At 41.8% G+C, this 17,791-nt stretch overlaps 2 protein-coding genes across 2 annotated transcripts in view; one reads left to right on the forward strand and one right to left on the reverse strand.

Moving 5' to 3' along the window:
* The window catches only part of phkg2 (phosphorylase kinase, gamma 2 (testis)), a 22,212-nt gene continuing 4,421 nt past the window's right edge, over nt 1-17,791 (reverse strand). The window contains exons 4-11 of the mRNA XM_055924357.1: nt 5,233-5,408; nt 5,069-5,123; nt 4,871-4,936; nt 4,626-4,789; nt 4,393-4,483; nt 4,115-4,268; nt 3,818-3,943; nt 1-3,628 (exon numbers count right to left, since the gene is read on the reverse strand). Coding sequence (XP_055780332.1) covers nt 3,383-3,628; nt 3,818-3,943; nt 4,115-4,268; nt 4,393-4,483; nt 4,626-4,789; nt 4,871-4,936; nt 5,069-5,123; nt 5,233-5,408 — 1,078 coding nt within the window. The 3' untranslated portion in view covers nt 1-3,382. The remainder of the gene's footprint in view (nt 3,629-3,817; nt 3,944-4,114; nt 4,269-4,392; nt 4,484-4,625; nt 4,790-4,870; nt 4,937-5,068; nt 5,124-5,232; nt 5,409-17,791) is intronic.
* cfap119 (cilia and flagella associated protein 119) lies at nt 469-2,602 on the forward strand. The gene is made up of 9 exons (XM_055924358.1): nt 469-558; nt 800-834; nt 933-998; nt 1,075-1,238; nt 1,352-1,422; nt 1,593-1,709; nt 1,827-1,905; nt 1,996-2,088; nt 2,227-2,602. Exons 1-9 carry the CDS (start codon nt 535-537, stop codon nt 2,385-2,387), a joined length of 810 nt encoding a protein of 269 aa, XP_055780333.1. The 5' UTR covers nt 469-534; the 3' UTR covers nt 2,388-2,602.

Below are 17,791 nucleotides of genomic sequence, written 5' to 3' on the forward strand. Positions count from 1 at the left end.
TTGAGTCATTGAAAGAGTCAAGTTTAATGTGTAAGAAGAAACATAAATGCATTAAAAAAAACTTTTATAATGTGCCATGCATTTGATATATCATTTATTTCACATACATCTAAGAAAAGTAGGCATATTAATTGATTGTAGCCTATTATTAATTTGCTACAATGAAGCAAAGACATCCCTGTAGGCTATTGGTCTTCTATTTCTATGAGACTTCAAACAAATTACATTTTATAATTGAGAAACGAATTGTCAAACAAATTGCTACAGCACCGATGGAGCGAAAAGTATTTATTTCAAGCTTTTGTGCTTGAATGTATTATAAGGGGGCTTGAGTTTATTATACTGTGCGCGCAATGCATTGGGAAATCTTTACTGTTGGTGCGTCACCGGAAAAAAAACAAAAAACGGTGTTGCTAGGACACGTAAAAGTAAACAAAAAAGTGTCATCTAGCATTTTTTTGTTGATGCAAATTAGTTTCAAATCGATTAATTTATCTACAATTTAGCTAATTGCAGTTATATTTAACCAGAGAAATGAAATTGGCTGGGAAAATAAAGGTAAGAGTGTCTGACCAACTAATGTTACCTTTGCTAGCTAGCAAACGTTAGCTGTCAACTGAAAGAGCTTGGACATTTAGCTTTCTAGGTAACGTTACAGTAGTAGCAAGCTAACTAACGTTAACTGTTAACTGTTAATGTAGCTGTATGCCCCGAATTCATTTTTATTCAATTGGGGGCATTTTTCTTTCATTGCTATATTGTAGATACATTTTAATTAATTGAGTACTTTATTTTATAGGAACCTGACCCCCTGAACCCCAAAGTCTTGCTATGGTAGGGGGGCACATACCGCCGTATTCCAAGATTTTTCTGCAAACTAACGTTATAGGTTTACAGTTGGATTGAAATCCTCTATTTATGTGTGTTCACAGGGCAGACGTAAGCTACAGTGACATGGAGGAAATTGAAAACACCAAGGCCATACCAGAGCTAAAGAGGTCTTTATCCTTGTTTGTGGCCACACACACATACAAAATCCCTGACATTGTGGTTAACTGGTTACTTTTTACTCAGAACTCTATGCTGTGTGCTGGGAGTAAACATTCCTGAGCCGAGGAGGGGAGTCCTGCTGGAGCTCTATGTCCACACAGTGCTGTTCTGTAGAGAGAGCAACTTCAACAGAGAGCAGACATCTGTCCTCCTCTCCATTGTCAAGAGCATGCATCAGGCTAACACGGGTAATGGGCTACTGCTCATAGTTTGGTCTTGTGCTGTTTTAGTAAGAGGAAGACAATTTTATGTCAGCAGCATTGACTCTGCAATGTTAATAACTTTGCATTTCTTTGTTCAGAAACTCCACTCAACAATATGGGCCATTGCTATGCATACTGCAGTGAACTTCTGCTCTGTCACTCTGTCAGGGTGAGTTTGTGTATCCGTATCCGAAGAGGCAATACTGTTTATTCCCACATGTTCTATTTACTTCACAATCTCACCAATGTATGAATTGTTATTCAGTCTTGTGTTTTGGACATTTTCATGGACAAACTCTTAAGTTTCACCATTATTCTATTGTTTTCTACCTGCCACAGAGACCTCCCTTCAGTATCAGCCTGTTCAGCTCTGAGGAAGTGACCCAGATCTTGAAGTATCTCCTTAACACCTATTTTAGACATTACAATCTGTACAAGTACATATTCACCCCGCAGGTAATCTCCACACATTAGATATCTGGGAGCCATATATTTTTCTAAATAAAACGCACACATTGTTTTTTGGGGGCTAAACTGTGACTTGAAGTTAGTGTTTTGCTCCTTGTCTTTTAGGTTAGATTGGATCTGTCTTTTTCCTACTCTGGCATGCCAGACGAAGACCCTGTCACTGAGACTGACGCAGTATCATCAGGTCGGTGTTATTGCGCAAGCTCTGAAATATCCACCGCACCCATGTGATCAGGGGAACAGTATGAATTCATGTTTTATCTGCGTGCACCAGATGGGTACTGCAAGAAGGAAAACGAGCCAGAGACTGCAGAAAGGGAGCAGCCCATTGAAGCAATGAACACAGGGCCAGAGGTGGCTAATAAAGGTATTACAAGGTTGCTCATGCAAGGCACCCGTATATACTAGAGAAATTATGTTGTAACACTCCTGGTTCTAAATATCGACACTTCAGTTGCAACTTGTGAAATTTCCTGTTTGTAAAAGTGTCTCTCTTCTCTATTAGATCCATCGCCCAAGTCAGAGTTGCGGACGATAATACAACAGGAAATGAGAGAGGAGATGATACATATGTCAAGGCAACTAGAGCAACGATTGAAGGAAAGTGCAGATCGGCTAAATAGCGCTCTGACTTCACTGGAGACCAATCTCCAAGGCAAAAAGTAAACATCAAAGCCTGATTTTTATCTATGCATTTCATTCTGTTCTTTGCACGAAAACACATTAGCCAAATTTGAGATATAAGTTATTTGTGGGTGTCTGTCAGTAAAGAGGTTGATTGCGTAACCATGCTTTTGTTAACTCCTTTAACACAAAATCAACACACAAATATGACAAAGTAAATAGGTTACTTTCATTATCAATAAAATATTGGTCTTTCACAGTTGTACACTTATTGAGGAATGCCATTTTAATTCAGGCAAAGGAACACTTACTTGAGTAAATCTCAAACTGGACTGAAAAGGAATGCTATTGGTTACAATAATTGTCGTATTGCACTAAACACCAAACACAGAAAGGAAACTAATCTGACTGGGGTAACAGTTAGTCATTTCCTATACCCTTAACTCAAACTATCAGTGGAAATTGGAAAACTATATTTGGAATGTTTAATGTTTCTTCTGCAATCACTAACTTTCCGCTATGTTATTTTAGATTCAGTAAGAATACATGATTGCTAAAATACAGGTTTAGGTAGCAAATAGAAATAAACAATGTAAAAAGAACGTTATGTCAACTCAATAGAGAATGTCATAGCAATAAAAAAAATGAACTTTTTCAAGCATTAACTGCACCATCGGTATGGATATATGTTCACCTTTTTTGCCCTATGTGTACAATATAGTGCATTGAAGTGGCTTTGTCACTTTTGCTTCCTAAAACCATTGCCTGCTGATTTGAGTAGTCTCAAAAAGCACTCTCTTGGACCCTAAAATGAACATAAAATTCTCATATCTGGATCCACATCGATCTCAAATTCCACTTAACCATAAATAATAATGAGCCATTATTCGCATTAAGGGTAACATGTCACTGGATCATGAATTCTTCATCCTATGTAACGAGACCTAGCATTCACAAAGAAAAAATATGCACACCAAAATGTCAAACCTGTTAAACTACATAAAGCTAATGCAGTTACTAGAACAAGTATGATCTTTTTAAGTTTCAAAGTCCTCTAAACCAAGAAGCATTATTTTAGCCGTATTCTGGAAGAGGGCAGCCCTGTTTTGCTGCTCCCCTTTCTTAACCCAGTGTCCATAGATCCTGAAGGCGCAGCCGTCGATTAGTTTGCGCACTCCCTTCAAGGAGTAGGGATCTCTGGCCAGGACCTCCCGCGTCAGTGGCCTGGCTCTACGGTAGCGGCAGTACATGCGGATACAGGCCAGAACACTCAGGATCAGTACCTACAGGAACAGGCAAAGGGATGTGTATTAAAACACACACACACATTAATACTTCACAACATCCCAGAAGAGCCCCCATCTTCCAGTCAAAGCACGGATCCAATTGGATGCGACGGAAATCTAATTCTGTCTCGGCGGTTCATTTTACGGTCACTGGAGCCAAATAGCACAAAATACATCGAAACTTACCCTGAATGTCTTCCGGGGACTGAAGTGACGCACCTCGTCCCTTTGGTACTGCCTAAAGAAGGAATGAGCCAAGGCTTGTTCAGCGTTGAGACGGACAATTGGGTCCACCACCAGCAACCTGGTAATCTAACAGTTGTGAAAGAGAGAACACGAGAGAAGTCCTAAAACAATGCCAGTCGGAGAAAGTGTATCAATGTTCATATTCAACATATTCGTTGATGATATATGGTATTAAAATCGACCTTGAAATATATAAATCAGTCCATGATAGGAACTAGAGACAGGATGAGGTCTCACCAGATCTTTGACGGTGTCAGACCTGTCATCCCACTCTGGGGAGCTGAACTGGTAACGGCCCTCCATGATCATTCTGAGCATCAGCAGCTGTTTGCGGTGCCAGAAGGGTGGAGAGCCAGCCAGCAGGGTGAACAGAATCACCCCACACGCCCAGCTAACACACAGAAAACCAGATACAGTTTCAGGAACAGAATCTTCACTGATTCATAAAATAGTTTGGTGCTCTAATATTATAAATAACAAAATGTTCTTAGGACTATCTGATTTTTAAGACTTACAGGTCAACTTCCTTCCCATATCCCTGATGCGTCTCATCCATGGAGCATTTCAGGATTTCAGGTGCCAAATAACCTGGCGTCCCACAAAGCTCTAGCCATTTGGAGAGAACAAAGAAAGCAATTACACATTTGAGCTATGTGGGCAATTAATGGATTATGCCTTCAACTTTTCATTTTGTTGATGAGAGTGTAACTCCAAAATACAGCGAGTTCATTTCATTCTTCCCTCTCACCTCGCAGATTCTTGCCTGGCTGAAGCTGGACAGAGAAGCCAAAGTCAGAGAGTTTGATGTGTCCCTGGTCATCCAGCAGAATGTTTTCAGGTTTCAGGTCCCGGTGAACTATGTTGAGGGAATGGAGGTACTGGACAGCTTCCAGGAGACATCGCATCATACACCTGAGAGAGAGAGAGAGAATTGAGAACATCTGGAGTGTATTTCTGGCTTGGGTTATAACGAACCAAAACCTAGACACTCACCTAGTTTCCTTCTCACTGAGAGTGACCTTCTCTGTCAGGTAGTCGAAAAGCTCTCCACTCCTCATGCTGCAAAAGGAACAATAACGATAGACAACTCTTTAGTAGGCGAAGACTACGAAAAGACAGGATAGTTCAAATGTATCACAAAACACAGCAACACATTTAATAATAAAGTAGGCTATATAAATGCATACTTACAGGTCAAATACCAAAAATATGAAGGTTGTTGACTCATAGGAATCAATGAGAGTGACTTGGAGAAAGAGAAATAAAAGTTTATCATTGGCATATTGCATTTCAAGAGACATGAGTAAGCTATTTTAATGCCCTTCGGTACATTGGTGAAGGCAGTACAAACTCACTGATAGAGGAGTGTCCTTTGACCATGTTGAGAACCTGGATCTCCTTCAGTGTGGAGCTCTTCACCTCTTCCAGCTGCTGTGCGGTCATCTTCTCAGCTGTGATCTCTATAATCTTCACTGCCAACTCCTGCCCTGTGTGCTTGTGCACACATCTGCGCACCACACTACTCACACCTCTGCAAGGACAAAGAAATAGGTATCGTAAAGTGTAAATTCAAATTGGCTGAGTAGTCAGGCCAGTTGAGCCTGATCTGTGGTTGCCCCATGGGGCAATTATTATCATGATTTTTTCCTGAAAACAACCAAATTGCACAACAAATGCTGTATTTTTAAGTAAAAGACAGACAAGTTATGGCATTGCTGTGTGTAAACAGCTACATTTTCTGGGCGAGTGATCATAATCTTCAGGCAACCGAAAAGTACTCCTGACTAACAATATTTAGTCTCCAATGTTTATTGAAAACATAAATACATTTGCACAATGAGCATTTGTTGTCTATCAAATACAGCTTAACAGGTTAGCTAGTTAGTGAATTTGTCACATTAGCATTGACATGAAATCAGTCAACACCTAAAAACAAGACATGGTATCATGAACAAGATTAAACTACAGTGCCTTCAGAAAGTATGCATACCCCCTGAATTACTCCACATTTTGTTGTGTTACAGCCTGAAAACAAAATTTAATAAATTGATTTTTTTCTCTCTCACCCATCTACACACAATACCCCGTAATGACAAAGTGAAAACATGTTTTTAGAAATTGTTGCTAATTTATTGAAAATGTATTTATTTCATATCATGAAATACAAGTTCCTTAATTAAATTATTCAATTTGTGCATTAAACATTTAGAAATATTTCATTCAAATTTAATAGCCTAATAAAAATTCAAAATTATAAAATTCAAATACAATTTCCAGAGACCTGTAGATAATGATGAGATTCTCATGTATCCACCCTAACAATGGGAGTTGTTGTCCCAAAGGTGTGAAGACAATTTTAATAGGCGACAAGTATAATAAGCCAATAGAAACGTATTGGGCTTATTTTGGACAGATTTTGGCGAGAGTGAAACCTCTCGCTTTGCCTCTTCCACACACAATGAAAGATCACTTCTTCCTCTCTGACAAGAGATTTTAACTCGTTATTTGCATTTGAGGTTTGGTCTAAAAGAATCAGTCATATAACCACCAAAACACAGAGATATTATTTTGCTGTAATAGAGGAGTTAACCTTTCTAACGAGACCATCAACTCCTCAAATTGCGCGCAGAGCAGACTACTAAAACAGAAAATTAAAACTCAGATTTTTTGGCACGGCATTGCAGTACCACGTACCGGTAGCAGCATTTTAGCCAGACTGTTACAATTTTTTGATCTCAAATTTCGTGGTATCCAATTGGTAGTTACAGTCTTGTCTCATCGCTGCAACTCCCGTACGGACTCGGGAGAGGCGAAGGTCGAGAGCCATGCATCCCCCGAAACACAACCCAACCAAGCTGTACTGCTTCTTGACACAATGCCCACTTAACCCGGAAGCCAGCCCCACCAATGTCTGATGCAGTGCCTTAGACCATTTCGCCACTCGGGAGGCCCCCAAACACTGTTATACTAGCTGTCTAGTTTGTGTTTTATAAATGTGCAATAAGCATAATACACAATTATATAAGGAATTGGCAACTCATTCTCATTCTGAGAAATAAGGTAGGCCACTTGATTTCAACATCTTTCTGCTTGAGAGATTGTTTATGAGACCTGTGTACATTTTCTATAATGCCTGCTACAAGATGTTAGTCATTATTAGTGAATGTACATTTTGCATGGTTCTGGTTAAATTTGTAACAAAAAGGGCATTTTCATAGACAGACTTAAACGCCAGATCAGTGATTACAAAAAAGCAGGTTAAACTATTTTTATAAAATAATAGATTTATTAGTGAGTCCTATGGTTGTGGAAGGATTACATACTACAAAAGTATGTGCTCGTTGAAAATTAATTCCAAAATCATGGGTATTAATATGGAGATGGTCCCCCCTTTGCTGCCATAACAGCCTCCACTCTTCTAGGAAGGCTTTCCACTAGATGTTGGAACATTGCTGTGTGAACTTGGTTCCATTCAGCCACAAGAGCATTAGTGAGGTCGGGCACTAATGTTGGGGGATTAGGTTGACCAATTCATCCCAAAGGTGTTCCTTGGGGTTGCGGGCAGGGCTCTGTGCAGGCCAGTCAAGTTCTTCCACACCGATCTCGACAAACCATTTCTGTATGGATCTCGCTTTGTGCACGGTGGCATTATCATGCTGAAACAGGAAAGGGCCTTCCCCAAACTTGCCACAAAGTTTGAGGCACAGAATCATCTATAATGTCATTGTATGCTGTAGCATTGAGATTTCCCTTCACTGGAACTAAGGGGCCTAGCCCGAACCATGAAAAACAGCCCCAGACCATTATTCCTCATCCACCAAACTTTACAGTTGGCACTATGCATTCAGACAGGTAGCGTTCTCCTGGCATCCGCCAAACCCAGAATCGTCTGTCTGACTGCCAGATGGTGACTCCAGAAAACACGTTTTCACTGCTCCAGAATCCAATGGCGGCAACACCACTCCAGCCGACACTTGGCATTGTGCATGGTGATCTTAGACTTGTGTGCAGCTGCTCGGCCATGGAAACCGATTTCATAAAGCTCCTGACAAACAGTTATTGTGCTGACATTTCTTCCAGAGGCAGTTTGGAACTCAGTGAGTGATGCGACCGAGGACAGACTATTTTTACGCGCTTCAGCACTCGGCGGTTGCGTTCTGTGAGCTTGTGTTGCCTACCACTTCGTGGCTGAGCCGTTGTTGCTCTTAGTAATTTCCACTTCAAAATAACAGCACTTACAGTTGACCAGGGCAGTTCTAGCAGTGCAGAAATTTGAAACACCTTATATATTTAAAAAAAATACATTTTCCCCCCTTTTCTCCCCAATTTTCGTGGTATACAATCGCTAGTAATTACTATCTTGTCTCATCGCTACAACTCCCGTACGGGCTCGGGAGAGACGAAGGTCGAAAGCCACGCATTCTCCGAAGCACAACCCAACCAAGCCGCACTGCTTCTTAACACAGCGCGCCTCCAACCCGGAAGCCAGCCACACCAATGTGTTGGAGGAAACACCGTGCACCTGGCCCCCTTGGTTAGCGCGCACTGCGCCCGGCCCGCCACAGGAGTCGCTGGAGCGCGATGAGACAAGGATATCCCTACCGGCCAAACCCTCCCTAACCCGGACGACGCTAACCCAATTGTGCGTCGCCCCACGGACCTCCCGGTCGCGGCCGGCTGCGACAGAGCCTGGGCGCGAACCCAGAGACTCTGGTGGCGCAGCTAGCACTGCGATGCAGTGCCCTAGACCACTGCGCCACCCGGGAGGCCTGAAATTTGAAACACCCTTTGTTGGAAAGGTGGGATCCTATGACGGTGCCACATTGAAAGTCACTGTGCTCGTCAGTATGGGCCATTCTACTGCCAATGATTGTCTATGGAGATTGTATGGCAGTGCTCAATTTTACACACCTGTCAGCTACAGGTGTGGCTGAAATAATTTAAGGGGTGTCCACATACTTGTGTGTGTGTGTGGGCTGTCAGAGAATCAGTTAACTCAAGCTAACTTTTTTGTAATTTGAGTGCATAAACGTTTTTTTTGTTTGTTTTTTAAAATCGCATTGAGCGAGCTTGTGGAAAAAGGAAGAGGAGCTTGAAGCAGGTGCTCAGCCAGGGAAGGCTTCACTGGCGGCGGGCTGAAACATCCCAATGATTCCATGCTATGCATATCCAAGTGGGTGTAGACGGTAAATGGATCCGCCTAGGAAGACTCCAACAATGCCACACAGTCTAGGTAGGCTGACAACACAGTCTGCATTGTCAGGCTGATGTGGAATTACCAAGAGAGGAGAGTCCATCAATCCATCCTAGTATTTCTTGCAAGGCGGAGGAGGCATAGGATACTCGACATCAAGTTTCGTGGCAGGGCGTCCGATTGCCTCGGAGAAGGGGAGGTCAGCCATAGACTTCTGCCCTACTTCAATTTTTACGAATTTGTCAGAAAGGTCCACCCCCTGGGAAAGATGGCCGACTTCCGAATTTGCTGGGAGCTCAAGCAGAGGGGAAGCCTGGACAGCTTCACCTTCCTCTGGGACTTGAACGAGGTCTGGGCAATGCTACCCACGTACTTTGCTCTAGCACAATACGTACAGCTAATGGGGTTAACGAGAGCCGCCAAAGCGTGGTCCATACCGAGGCAGGTAGCACAGAACCAGGAAAAGCTTTGCTAGGCTTGTGTTTCTTTCACTCCACATTGGTCTGTGCACTTGGACGGACAAAAGCGGATGGAACACGATGCTAACTCGACGGGTAAGTCGGGCAAGACACGGGGTATCGATAGCTGGAAGCCAGAAACAGAAAGCTTTATTTGCTAGGGGAGTGGGAAATAAAGACAGTCTTTATTCTTACAGGTTAATTAAAGTAACATTGACAGGGGTACTAGCTAATTAGCTGGCTATCATCACCTGAGTGATGAGATATATATAAAATATACCTTATTTACATAAGTATTCAAACCCTTTGTTATGAGCCTCAAAATTGAGCTCAGTTGCATCCTGTTTCCATTGATCATCCTTGACATGTTTCTACAACTTGGAGTCCACCAGTGGTACATTCAATCGATTTGACTTTATTTGGAAATGCACACCCTTGTATATATGTGACTAGTTTTAGGAAAATAGGCGTATGTCGCACATTTTCTGGCAGAAATGCCTTCTGGAACATGTGAACTTTAACGTGCCTTAATAACAAACGTATATGTAAATTCTGTATATTCTGTAAATACGAATATACAGTGAGGGAAAAAAGTATTTGATCCCCTGCTGATTTTGTTCGTTTGCCCACTGACAATGAAATGATCAGTCTGTAATTTTAATGGTAGGTTTATTTGAACAGTGAGAGACAGAATATCAACAAAAAAAATCCTGAAAAACACATGTCAAAAATGTTATAAATTGATTTGCATTTTAATGAGGGAAATAAGTATTTGACCCCTCTGCAAAACATGACTTAGTACTTGGTGGCAAAACCCTCGTTGGCAATCACAGAGGTCAGATGTTTCTTGTATTTGGCCACTAGGTTTGCACACATCCCAGGAGGAATTTTGTCCCACTCCTCTTTGCAGATCTTCTTCAAGTCATTAAGATTTCGAGGCTGACGTTTGGCAACTCGAACCTTCAGCTCCCTCCACAGATTTTCTATGGGATTAAGGTCTGGAGACTGGCTAGGCCACTCCAGGACCTTAATGTGCTTTTTCTTGAGCCACTCCTTTGTTGCCTTGGCCGTGTGTTTTGGGTCATTGTCATGCTGGAATAACCATCCACGACCCATTTTCAATACCCTGGCTGAGGGAAGGAGGTTTTCACCCAAGATTTGACGGTACATGGCCCCGTCCATCGTCCCTTTGATGCGGTGAAGTTGTCCTGTCCCCTTAGCAGAAAAACACCCCCAAAGCATAATGTTTCCACCTCCATGTTTGACGGTGGGGATGGTTTCTTGGGGTCATAGGCAGCATTCCTCCTCCTCCAAACACGGCAAGTTGAGTTGATGCCAAAGAACTCCATTTTGGTCTCGTCTGACCACAACACGTTCACCCAGTTGTCCTCTGAATCATTCAGATGTTCATTGGCAAACTTCAGACGGGCATGTATATGTGCTTTCTTGAGCAGGGGGACCTTGCGGGCGCTGCAGGATTTCAGTCCTTCACGGCGTAGTGTGTTACCAATTGTTTTCTTGGTGACTATGGTCCCAGCTGCCTTGAGATCATTGACAAGGTCCTCCTGTGTAGTTCTGGGCTGATTCCTCACCATTCTCATGATCATTGCAACTCCACGAGGTGAGATCTTGCATGGAGCCCTAGGCCAAGGGAGTTTGACAGTTCTTTTGTGTTTCTTCCATTTGCGAATAATCGCACCAACTGTTGTCACCTTCTCACCAAGCTGCTTGGCAATGGTCTTGTAGCCCATTCCAGCCTTGTGTAGATCTACAATCTTGTCCCTGACATCCTTGGAGAGCTCTTTGGTCTTGGCCATGGTGGAGAGTTTGGAATCTGATTGATTGATTGCTTCTGTGGACAGGTGTCTTTTATACAGGTAAGAAACTGAGATTAGGAGCACTCCCTTTAAGAGTGTGCTCCTAATCTCAGCTCGTTACCTGTATGAAAGACACCTGGGAGCCAGAAATCTTTCTGATTGAGAGGGGGTCAAATACTTATTTCCCTCATTAAAATGCAAATCAATTTATAACATTTTTGACATGCGTTTTTCTGGATATTTTTGTTGTTATTCTGTCTCTCACTGTTCAAATAAACCTACCATTAAAATTATAGACTGATAATTTCTTTGTCAGTGGGCAAACGTACAAAATCAGCAGGGGATCAAATACTTTTTTCCCCTCACTGTAATTGTTAAAATTAAGACCCTAGTTGGTTTAGTCATGGAAAAAGTCAGGAACCTTCCCGCTAGCCATGAATGGTTGAGATAATGGGTGGGCTGGACATGCCGAGAGATGAGTTTGGATTGGTCTGGCATGTAGCACACTTCTGTCCATAACATGAGATGGTCAGTATGTGTAGGTAATCCTTTCTAATGCTGCTTTAAAAAAAAATATATCACATAGTAGAACTGCAAAATTGTTGCTCTCCACTTTCTGGAGGACCGAGTTTTGAAAATCAGTGAAATGCCCGGTGGAATCAGTATGATAGCTAAGGATATAGAGAAAATAATTCTGGTGTTTGATTGCAAATATGCAGAGGGAGTCAAAAAGAGAACACACAGAACGCTGTTGTATAAAACACCTGTCTCCGGATTACATCTTCAAACTAAGGGCAACAATGGAATCCGTGACAGAGGGAGAATCATCCATCCATGTATACGGGTAAGATATTCGGCTTGTCACCAAAAGCACTCACAAACTTCTACAGATGCACAATCGAGAGCATCCTGTCGGGCTGTATCACCGCCTGGTACGGCAACTACTCCGCCCACAACCGTAAGGCTCTCCAGAGGGTAGTGAGGTCTGCACAACGCATCACCGGGGGCAAACTACCTGCCCTCCAGGACACCTACACCACCCGATGTCACAGGAAGGCCATAAAGATCATCAAGGACAACAACCACCCAAGCCACTGCCTGTTCACCCCGCTATCATCCAGAAGGCGAGGTCAGTACAGGTGCATCAAAGCAGGGATCGAGAGACTGAAAAACAGCTTCTATCTCAAGGCCATCAGACTGTTAAACAGCCACCACTAACATTTAGTGGCCGCTGCCAACATACTGACTCAACTCCAGCCACTTTAGTAATGGGAATTGATGGAAATTATGTAAAAATGTACCACTAGCCACTTTAAACAATGCCACTTAATATAATGTTTACATACCCTATATTACTCATCTCATATGTATATACTGTACTCTATACCATCTACTGCATCTTGCCTATGCCGTTCTGTACCATCACTCATTCATATATCTTTATGCGCATATTCTTTAGCCCTCTACACTTGTGTGTATAAGGTAGTAGTTGGGGAATTGTTAGGTTAGATTACTTGTTGGTTATTACTGCATTGTCGGAACTATAAGCACAAGCATTTCGCTACACTCGCATTAACAACCATGTGTATGTGACAAATAAAATTTGATTTGATAGTCTAGCTAACTACATTTTCAGATGTTACAGGTTTCTAATTTTGTCATTAAGTAGTTTTCATTTCAAGTAAAAGCGTACTGTTAGCTAGTTAGCTAACGTTAGCTGGCTGGCTCACTAGCTAACATTATGTGTATGATCTGTGTAGTAATATTTTATCAATATCTCAGAGCCATTTGGATTGCTAGTTATAGCCTAATGTTAGCTACCTAGCTAACATTGATCCTGGTTGGTTAGTTACCTGCAGGTTCATGCAGGGTAGTAACCTTATGAGTTGGGACTATGGTTCATTGTTTAACTAACTAGCTACATGTCTAAAGAAAAGACTCCACTCCGCAAGTAACCATTTCAATAGAATGTTCATGATGTCACTGCGACAAGTGTCGATAGACATAGCTGGTAAATTCGCTCTGGCTATCTACTCCAATTTCAGATTCAGAGCGCAGAATAACAGACACATTTACAAACAATCAATACCTGTCAGTAAACGTTGGCAAAAAAGCGTAATTAAATTGTTGCCAGGAGCACAGTTACAGTCACCAACGCTCTGGATAACATAAAAGCAGCCTAACCAGCTCTGCTAGGGCGAGTAAAATGGTCAGAGTGAGCCGTTCTCTCATTTGTGTCTGTAAGGAGTTAGCAAGCTAGCCAACATTAGACAGTTAGCTTGGGTGCTTGACTGCTGTTGTCATAACAGAATGCTCGGATCAACCCTACTCCTCGACCAGTGTTCCGTGTGCGCTCTGAATTTACAGACAATCTGACAACGCCCTGAGTTTACGAACGCCCAGAGGGCAGATTGAATTTAAGGAACACACTCATAGTATAAACCAGCATTTAGTCTTTAAAATCTTTGGTTGTTTAGTACATGGCCTCATATGTGAATCCTTAAAGAGATGGGTGGGGCTAAGGCTTAAGGGGGTGTGAACAATGCTGAATGGGTGTAGACATTGAAGAGCTCTCCAGTAGGTGTAACAAAAGATTCAAGGCCCATTTTCTCAAAAGTGCAGTTACAAGTTTATCAAGTTTCAACACAGAATTACTTTCCCATTGTTCCTCAACTGTAGTGTACGATATACAATTTTCTAGCTCGGAGTCTCTACTTTTATCTAATGTAAAAAACACAATTTCAAATTTTGCTACATAAGACCGAATTGAGCCGGTCCATCACATTTGTGCATTTTTGGTTGGTTAACACGGGACCCACGAGTGCACTTTGATAGCCACGAGTGCACTTTGATAGCCTAATCAATAACATTAAGATAATGGTGATTTCTTGGCTCTTTGAAGTACACTGCATTTTCAGATGACTACAAAAGTATGATGAAGTTTGGTGAAGAAATCTTTAATATATAAAACACTCATTTCGCACAGCGTCACATCCATAACGGTCAATTGTCTGAAGTATATATGAAAATGCTCATATTATCATCATTGTTTTTGTGTGTAGCCAAGCCTTCCATTCAAAGTGTCTGTTAATAATTTACCCTTAAGATTTTGAGATTCAGACTTGCCGATGTGTCTGTTTTCCCAAAAATGCCTGTCCATTTCCGTCACATCCATAACGCAAGTTGTTGTTCCGTTACTTCAAAGTAGTATTGCTTAGAACATTGTAATTTTGTGTTTGCACAAAAATACACATTAACATTTTAATTTATGCTTGATAAGTCAATTCTCTGAGACATTTTGTGTTCAAATGTCACAAGACTTTATTGACGTAAAAAAACAACAACAACAAAAAAATCCGCTGAGGCGGATATGTTTAATCCTTTTTTGCTGCAGTTTTGAGGCTCCCGATTGCAGGATCATTGACACATCTTTTATCTGGTGCTATCCCCAGGGTCTGGAAGGCGGCTCATATAAAGGTGGTGACCCTTGTGATCTTAATAACTCACCCTATTTAAAAGCATTCTTGCCAAGCTGAAATATTAGAATACTTGATTCAATCTCAGCTAAGATCTTTATTATCTATGAAATGTATTATAAATGTACATCAGTCAGGTTTGAGACCAGGTCACAGCACAATCTCTGCTGTATCCCTGGTCATACATTGTGGTTAATTGTATGGATAAGCAGCAACATTGTGCTGCACTCTTCTTTGACCTGTCGAAGGCCATCGATACTGTTGATCACTCACTGCAAATTTAGAGGCTTTCATCAATTGGCCTCGACCAGGCTGCGTGTAACTTGGCTATGTGTAACAAATAGAACTCAGTGTGTATCCACTGATGGTGTTAAATCCAGTTTTCTGGACATAACAAAAGGTGTCACACAGGGGTCGATTCTAGGTCCAGTACTATTCACTAATTACATGAACAATATTGGTTTGTTTATAAAAACATATATATATATATTTTTTTTTATAACCTGCGCTTGTATGCTGACGATACTGTTGTGTATGCCATTGCCCCCACGGTTGACCAGGCTCTTTCTGAACTGCAGTCTGTCTTCGTGCTTTACAGAAAACCTTTAATTGAACTGAACTTAGTATTGAATGCAGGTAAAACCAGGTTGTTTTCCAGAACACATAAAAATGTCTCTGTTGATTTAAATCGGGTTCAATTCCAGGCCACTCAAGGACATTCAGAGACTTGTCCCAAAGACACTCCTGCGTTGTCTTGGCTGTGTGCTTAGGGTTGTTGTCCTGTTGGAAGGTGAACCTTCACCCCAGTCGGAGGTCCTGAGTGCCGGGGAGTAGGTTTTCATCAAGGATCTCTCTGTACTTTGTTCCGTTCATCTTTCCTTCGATCCTGACTAGTCTCCCAGTCCCTGCCACTGACAAACATCCCCACAGCATGATGCTGCGACCGCCATGCTTCACCATAGGGTTGGTGCCAGGTTTCCTCCAGACGTGACACTTGGCATTCAGGCCAAAGAGTTCAATCTTGGTTTCATCAGACCAGATCATCTTGTTCCTCATGGTCAGAGTCCTTTAGGTGCCTTTTGACAAACTCCAAGCAGGCTGTCTTGTGCCTTTTACTGAGGATTGCTCAGGAAAGGTCTTGGTGGTCTAGGAAGGGTCTTGGTGGTTCCAAACTTCTTCCATTTAAGAATGATGGAGGCCACTCTGTTCTTGGGGACTTTCAATGCTGCAAAAATGTTTTGGTAGCCTTCCCCAGATCTCTGCCGACACAATCCTGTCTCGGAGCTCTATGGACAATTCCTTCGACCTCATGGTTTGGTTTTTGCTCTGACATTGCTCTGACATGCACTGTCAACTGTTGAACTTTATATAGACAGGTGTGTGCCTTTCCAAATCATGTCCAATTAATTGAGTTTACCACAGATGGACTCCAATCAACTGATCATAACTTTTTCATGAAGTGGTATAGTAAGCCCCAAATGCAGGCTTACAATGTTCAAGGGGGGGGGGCTGTGATGGTTATGTGATTTGGGGTAATGGTTATTTGTCAGGCAAATTTCCACGGTCACAGTTTTTAAAATTGATTTAACCTTTAACTAGGCAAGTCAAATAACTGTTCAAATAACAAAATTAAGGTGTGCTGATTTTATCCTCTACTCTCTCTGCTGCGCTTACTTTGCAGCAGTAGTAGCACATTGTGTTCTGTTGCCTAGCAACCGCAGGGAACAACCATCATGCCGTGGTCATGCTGTTGCAGTGCATCTACACATGCTTGAGTTCGCAAGCATAGCATGGATCTCAAATTCGGTTTCCATCACTTTGTCTCGATTTCACATTCACTTTAGATGTCCACACTCATCAAGAATTTGGTAGTTGATTTCAGCAGAGATGGTGGCTTTTGGCATCATTTTTTCATCTTTACAAACCGGATAAAATGTATAGCCAGAGCATCGCCATACCCTAGCTCAACACCAACACTTTAAAACAGGCTACTAAAATCATTCCAATCCCAATTAAAAGGCCAAATGTAGTTTAGCTGACTTTAGGACCATGCGGACGCCTGGGAGCGGAAGGGAAGGCTCTTTGTATGGCTGGCTGGCTTTATGGGGGCGCATCGACGCAACTGCAGGGATCAGTGCGCATTTTTCTCAAAACAGTGCAGAGATGGCTGTAGTAGACGGCTTTGGCTAGGTAACTGCTGTTTGACTTGACATTAAACTAAACTAGAGTGTTAATCCCAGTGCTGAGCTAGTGCATAGCAGCTAATTCTTGTATGACGCGTTTGTAGAATGAGGTGAATTAAGCTACAGAAAAGTGATAATGGCTGGAGTCAATTCTGCTTGTTTTTGCAGTGCAGTAAATAAGCTTTATACAAATTCCTTGCAGGGTGTCACTTTGCCATACCCTAGGCTTATCTGAAATGACGTCACTGAGCCAGAGCACTATGCATACTACGGATTAAGGTAGAAACACAATTGTTAATAATAAATTTACACTACTGCTATTGGGTTTATTGGATATATTTACTTAATATTTTCTAAAATGTATGTATTACAATTGTTATGATGGTTATTTTATTCAGTCTTCATCCATAACCATTGGTTACATAACACCTGCTCTTTCCATGACATAGACTGACCAGGTGAATCCAAGTAAAAGCTATGATCCCTTATTATTGTTAAATCCACTTACATTTACATTTAAGTCATTTAGCAGACGCTCTTATCCAGAGCGACTTACAAATTGGTGCATTCACCTTATGACATCCACTTCAATCAGTGTAGATGAAGGGGAGGAGACAGTTGAAGAAGGATTTTTAAGCATTGAGACAATTAAAACACAATTAAAACACACATGTATATGTGTGCCATTCAGAGGGTGTATGGGCAAGACATTTATATATAAATGCCTTTCAACAGTGTATGGTAGTAGGTGCCAGGCGCATCAGATTGCGTGCTTCAAGAACCGCA

Source organism: Salvelinus fontinalis, chromosome 1 (genome assembly GCF_029448725.1).
Source record: "Salvelinus fontinalis isolate EN_2023a chromosome 1, ASM2944872v1, whole genome shotgun sequence".
NCBI classification, from domain to species: domain Eukaryota; kingdom Metazoa; phylum Chordata; class Actinopteri; order Salmoniformes; family Salmonidae; genus Salvelinus; species Salvelinus fontinalis.

Bases quoted from the DNA above. Each gene is read 5' to 3' on its own strand.
- cfap119 (XM_055924358.1), top strand. From the start codon at position 535: ATGAAATTGGCTGGGAAAATAAAG. The intron at 559-799 runs GTAAGAGTGTCT...TTTATTTTATAG, and splicing joins AATTGGCTGGGAAAATAAAG to GAACCTGACCCCCTGAACCC. The intron at 1,906-1,995 runs GTCGGTGTTATT...TGCGTGCACCAG, and splicing joins GACTGACGCAGTATCATCAG to ATGGGTACTGCAAGAAGGAA.